Source organism: Echinops telfairi, unplaced genomic scaffold (assembly GCF_000313985.2).
Source record: "Echinops telfairi isolate 266 unplaced genomic scaffold, ASM31398v2 ScPeMD7_7457;HRSCAF=8495, whole genome shotgun sequence".
Classification (NCBI taxonomy): Eukaryota; Metazoa; Chordata; class Mammalia; order Afrosoricida; family Tenrecidae; genus Echinops; species Echinops telfairi.
This window is the reverse complement of record NW_022111357.1, coordinates 3,883,696-3,890,006: the sequence shown is the minus strand read 5'-3', so window position 1 is coordinate 3,890,006 and position 6,311 is coordinate 3,883,696. Positions and strand designations below refer to the sequence as shown.

Sequence of the window (6,311 nt, the reverse complement as noted above, 5' to 3'; positions counted from 1 at the left end):
GCCCACCCACCGCCCCACTGAGCCAAGGCCATGGGAGGCTGTACAGGCAGGAAATCCATAAGTGTGGCGGTGGTTCAGGCAGGGTGGGAGGGAGGCCCTCAAGGGTAAGCACATCACAGCCAAAATCTTGCTGGGATTCTGTTCTGTCCCTGGGGGCGTGTGCCGAGGGAGATCTCTGGGGTCAGCACCAGGGGACTGCCCTATCCTGGAACCTGTCAATGCTGGCCTAGGCTGTAGCCGCCCAATGCATTTGGGAGCCCCCAGAGCTGGAGGGGGGCAAGCTCCAGCTTTGCCCTTCACCAAGGGTCAGGTACAGAATGGGCCTTGCCTCCGTACAGGGGATTCTGGAACCTCAGCCTGCTCTGGGCAAAACACCTTTGCAAGGCAGGAACAGGAGTCAGTGGGCCTGGTAGCCTCAGGATAGTCAATGGGGATGTTTGATGGCATTTTCCTGTCTTCTGGCACTAGGCTGCTTGTGGGGGAGGTATGATGCCAGGGCACCTAAGAACCTTGGAGCTGCCTGTTTCACCAAGTTTTCAACATGACATCCTATTTGGAGCTCAGCTCTGAGACTCTGCAGAGCAAGGACCACAGCAAGTGCCTGGTGGTTCTGGCTGCCAAGAACTGGAAACCCCCTTGCCACCAACATCCCTCATCAGATGGGGCTCTTTCCCCACCAAACCAGGACAGGGCCTCAAACCATCTGCAGAACTCCAGGCAGGGAATGAAATGGCTGGGCAGGATGCAAGCATGGGCAAGCTGGTGCCCACCAGCTTGTAGGCATCTGGCTCAGGCTAGTCAACAGTCTGTGTCCTGTGTGCCCAAGAGCCCTGTCCTCCTTCCCAGACCCTGGGAGCCCAAGTAAAGGCCGTTGTCCCAGGGGAGTGACAGGTGGTAATTAAGCTGAGCTGGGTGGGCAGGTCTGTTTAGGCCCCAAGGTTCCCGGAAACCACTCTTCTCCTTGGAGCAGCTGCTGGGAGTTAGCGTGTTTATTTGATTTCTGACTTACTAAGCCTGTTATTAACCTGTGGGCAAAGACAGAGTCCAGCTGTGTGAACCCTGGGAGACCGTCATTAAAAGCAAGGTGAAGGTGGGACTCACACCTTCTGAGGAGGGGCCTCTGGGAGGGCAGGTCTGGTGGGGGTGGGGCTCTGCTGGGGGATAGCAGCCCCAACAAGGGAGCTGGGAGAAGGTCCTCTGTACACAGAGGTTGTCAGGTAGTGAGTTCCCCATCAGCCAAGGGCTTCTAGCTCAGGCTGCTGGAAGGTGTAGGTGTGTCACTGGCCCAAACATCAGACTCAGCTTCCAGTTCAGCCCTTGACTTGCTTGGTTTGTGGATTAAGTCCCTGGCCGTATGTACCCCTGCTGGTTTCCCAACAGCCTTCCAGTCAGACTGCGCTCCCCCGCACTGCCCTCTCCCAACCTGCTTCAGGCTCACAGCCCAGGTACTGAGACTGCCCTGCCTGTAGGCCCGTTTGCAGCTCTCCACTCCAGCGTGCAGGGCCCTGGAAATTAGCTGATTACCTTGACAACTAAGTGTCCTATTTGATGTCTTCAGTACCACCCACGTGCCAGGAGCCTGACAGGAAAGCTCTGAAGGCCCTGGCTCTCCCGTTTCATGCTACGTCAAGTGGAGCAGCCCTGGTTTGCTTGACAACAGTCTGCCCCCCACTACCACCCCTGCCCCAACACAAACGAAGTCAAAGGCTCCGAGAAGTGAGACCACTGTGGGCACAAAACCCTGAGGGGGCCAGCAGGGCTCAGACCCAATTATCAAGACCACTTGGCTACCTGCTGCCTCTGCAGCTGACTGCCTTCCACGATGCACACCAGACAGATTAAGGCCAACTCACCCAGGCCCCTGGCAGCAATCAGGATGACAGGGAAGCCACAATGAGCCACTTAGCACAGGAGGTGGGGGGCAGGGATGGCCAAGTCTACCTCGGCCAGCTTTGTATCTGTAGTACTGGCCTCAACACCAGGTCCAATGTCCTCCTGTCGAGAAACTCCCTACAACTTCACAGGTGCTATCAGGTTCCCTGCCTTGTGACTGATTAGGCTGCTCTTCAGCCTGTGCCCTTGAGGACAGACAGCATAGTGGGTCTGCCTTGATGGGAGGTCCAGCTTGTTCAGAGACAACGCTGTTGCAACCGACTCAGTGTGTGCTGAGGTTGTTGGGTCATTTCTTTAGAGCTGATTTTCCTAGGTGCTCAGCTGGGACTCCTGTGGGGGCAGGCTGGGAGTGCTTTGCCTCTACTCAGGGCATGGTGGGTCCTGCCCCCGAGATGCTGGTATCTCGCCCCTCTGCTAGCAGAACAGCATCCAGTGGTGTCCCTGCAGGAAGCTGAGGACCAACTTCTGATCCCAGGCTCCTCTTCCTAGTGGGAAGCTTAAGCATTTGACCTTCCTTTTCCTAACTCAAGATGCATGTGCCAGAGGAACATCTGAATACAAAAGGAACAGGAACACCCACAATACCCTGCAGACAAGTGCTTACTATTCCTTCCCACCCTCCTCTGCAGCACTTTGTCTTTATGTGAAATAGGTCTTGTAAAAGTTCCGATCAGACGTGTTGTTTGAGATGCTTTATTCAGTGTCTATTTTGAAAATGTCACGGAGTACCTTTGGGAACATCATTTCCAGGTGGCCCAGCACGGGAGTTCTCTGAGGCCCTTTTCTCACCGGAGGCTCGTGCTACGGCCCCAGGGCTCAGGAAGCTGAGTTCCACCAGGCTTCCCACTAACCCCCAATCCCTCAGCCTGACACTGGGCTAACACAGAGGAGGCACAGTCCTACTGAAGGAGCTAGGGGCCCAAGGGTCAGGTGACCACTTGCACAAGGGTGTTGAAGTGGTCTGAGACAGCCCCTACACAGCAGGAGTTTTCTGGCCTGTCCCCTTCCCAAAGCCATCAGGCAAGTGCAGGAAGTGACACATTCCCGAGACATGTTTCCCTCTTGCAGCCTGAGGCCAGCCTGCTCCCTCCTCCACCACCCAGCACCCCTGAAGCCCTCACAGTGTGCTCCCCACCATCCTCTTCTCTCCCGGAGGCCGAACAGCCTGGAGTGTCAGGGTGCCTGTGCCAGATTCTGAGCTGGGACTGTTCTCCGTACACAGCAGGTCAAGGTAACAGAGCCACACTGATGAGTGCCCTAATGGCAAGGTCCAGGAGCTGACCTCAGGGTCCTTGGCAAGGCAGGCAGCAGCCTTCCCTGCTTCAGATCTCAACCCTAGACGAGAACATGGCCTAAGAGGCCAGCCCAGCAATTTTGAAGGGGATCTCAACCCCAGAACTGCCCGGGAGCGGGCAGGGGTGCAGGTGGCAATCCTGGAGGGGGCTCAGCTGCAGAACAAGATGAATGGGGGTAGGGTGAGAGGGCGGCCTAGCACAGCTGCAAATCGAGGTCGAATGCAAGTTCCAGGTGGAAGGAGGGTGGGGGCTCAGGAAGACCACTGTCTCGTCCCTTATGTCCTCCCCACCCCAGTGTGTGGCCAGAGGGCACTAAACCCTGCGTTGGTAACACCCTCATGACTCAGTCACTGAGGGAACAGAGAGCCTGAGGAGCCCAGAGCCCAAGTAAGGCCCCATGAGACCCACTGGCAGTGTGGTGAGCTACTTACTATGGCCTTTCTAACCACAGGCTTTGTAGGTCCACCAAATGACTGGGAAGGGATATGCAAATGTGAGGTGCCTGTGATCCACTCAGGGTATTGGCAAGCTTTCGAATGCCAATAAGGTCTGTGGAACCCTAACACGGTATTGGCCAGTTTTGTCATTCTACTAGTTCTAAAGTTGGAAAGGGGAATGTCACAATCAAATAAGAGCCAAGAGTGGAGCACATCCTTTAGACCCAAGATCCTATGCAGAATCACCTCGATCCAGGAGACAGCTGTGCCATCAGAGATGAGAGGCAGGGGAAGAAGCAAGAGACCAGCAGAAGACCCACAGAGCGAGCAATCCGAGCATCTTTGGGCAGGTAGCTTACTGTCAGGAGTGTCTGGCCCCAAAGAGCTGTGTAATGCATGTCAGAAGGGCAGAGGCCAAGAGACTCACAGGGCCAGAAAGAGGTGTGCCTACAGGCGTGGAAGAGAAGAGGCTGCCTGATCAAAGAACTGTATCCTGAGTTGTTTCTGATGCTGAATTGTAACCTATCACTTCCCTTATAATCCCCATATCGTATGATCTGTGAATTCTGTGGGGCCGCTGCAATGAATTACTGAACCTAGCAAAGAAGCAGAGTAGCCATGGTCGGGTGGGTTGGTACAGCGTTGGTAAAAAGGCTGTAAGGTGGAGCTATGTCTGAGTTCTGCCTCACACCTCACAGGAATCAGTCTTGGGCTGTGGAAGCTGATGGTACTGATTCTCTCGCCTCCCAGTGAAGTTAGAGGTCCGCCACTGGTACAGAACGAGGGCAGGCTGGTGTCTGGCTGACCTAACTCCACTGCCCAGCGGATGAGAGAGACTTTATCACCACCTCTGACATCCACTGCCCTGCAATGGTCCGCCAGGGGTGTTTGTTTCTTGAGTCTTCTGTGGGAAGTCGGAAGCAGCAGGGATGGTGCCGTGGCCCATCCAGGCAGACAGCTCAGTTGCAGCTGCAGCCTTTGAAAACACCTGGGATCTAGCCAGCAGGCAGCAGTACAAGAGCCAGGATTTATTTCACCAGAAGAAAACATCCCGGAAGGCCAGGAGCGGCCCTGGAGAAGCCAGTAACTGTCCACAGCTGTCCACAGTGGGGAGGGTGGGTGCCTGTGCTGGGGGAGCCCAGGGGAAGTCCGGGCCATGCTGCAGAGGCGGTGCTCAGCCATATGCTGCTGCTTCAAAGGAAGGAACACCCTGAGGGGCTCCCTGCTGCTTCCCCTGCAGACCTGAGGGCAGAGCCGAAAACGCCTGGATCAAACATATTCTCCACAGTCGGCGATGATCACTTTCTGCTTAGGCTTCCCGTCCTTGCTGCCCTGAGCCTGTGTGTAGGACAGAGGAGGAGAAATCAGGGAAGGGAGGGGGTGGGAATAAAGGGTGCTCCCCACCCCCACCCCACCCCCCGGTACCTGCTTCATCAGAGAAAGGCTGTGGGCCTTCCCAAGTTCCCTCAGCTCTCCAGCAGTGCAGAAGGGTGTTTACGCAGACCACCTACCTCAATCTGCCGCACGACATCCAGGCCTTCGGTGACCTCCCCAAACACCACGTGCTTGCCATCCAGCCAGTCCGTCTTATCACAAGTCAGGAAGAACTGGGAGCCATTGGTGTTTGGTCCGGAGTTGGCCATGGAGAGAAGGCCTGAGGGAAGGCACAGCTGAGTGGGTTCCCTGCACCCTGGGTCCTGGCCTCAGAAACTCCACTCCTGGGGCCAGCTAATGCTCAGTGAAACGAAGTAGCATCTTTGACCCAATCATTTTATTCTGGTTTGTCCTTTGTTCTCATTTATTTCACTAACACTTGTCAAATGTCTGTGTCATAAGCAAGCCTCTGAGCCCCAGGGACACTGGTGAGCCCAGCAGGGTCCTGGCCTTTGGGGAGCTCAGTCTCCGGGAAGAGAGTCACTCCAAGGAGAACTGTGCTGTGTCTCCAGAATGCAAGGTTGACTTAACATCCAGACACTATTCACTGCACACCCGAGTGATACAGGATTACACCAACAGACACAGAAAAAGCACTGGACACAACCCACCACCCTTTCAGGAACAGAAACACTCAACAATCTAGGAGCAGATGAGAACGCCCTCCAGCTGCAAGGGAGCATCTGAACACCCTTTCAGATCAGACACAGGACAGGGATGTCTGTGCTTGGTGCTCGGCCAGGCAATTAGGCCAAAAATAAGAAGACTCGTTTCAACTGGAAAGGATGGCGCAAATGACCTCTATTTGCAGATGCCACAACCTCACATATGAAAAGCCTGGAGAATCCATCAGAACTAAAATGGAGTTGTATGATCAAAGCCAAAACTTACTGAATTTCTACATACTAGCAATGAACAACTGAAAAATGAAATCGAGAAAACAACTCCACTTATAGTTGCAACAAAATGTAATAAATACTTAGGAATAGATTTCCTTAAAGTATACAACCTCTACTCAGAAAACTGCATAAACCTGTTAGGAAAAATGAAAGACCTACATAGATGGAAAGACATCCTATGTTCATGGATCGGAAGACTTACTGTTTGTACACTAGCATTATTATTCTCCATCTTGAAATGTGGGCTCGGTGAAGAAAGCAGATGGTGCCCGGCTATCAAAAGATATAGCGTCTGGGGTCTTAAAAGCTTGAAGGTAAACAAGCGGCCCTCTAGCTCAGAAGCAACAAACCCC

General features: G+C 54.1%; 1 protein-coding gene across 3 annotated transcripts in view; it reads right to left on the bottom strand.

Annotated features, from left to right (window-relative positions):
• Nucleotides 1–4,633: 4,633 nt before the first annotated feature.
• PPIE (peptidylprolyl isomerase E) overlaps nucleotides 4,634–6,311 on the bottom strand; it is a 21,898-nt gene continuing 20,220 nt past the window's right edge. For all 3 annotated transcript variants that reach the window (XM_045299182.1, XM_045299183.1, XM_045299184.1), the window contains 2 exons: nucleotides 5,137–5,279; nucleotides 4,634–4,963 (listed from right to left, as the gene is read on the bottom strand). In XM_045299182.1, the coding sequence (XP_045155117.1) occupies nucleotides 4,895–4,963; nucleotides 5,137–5,279 (212 nt within the window). In that variant the 3' untranslated portion in view covers nucleotides 4,634–4,894. The remainder of the gene's footprint in view (nucleotides 4,964–5,136; nucleotides 5,280–6,311) is intronic.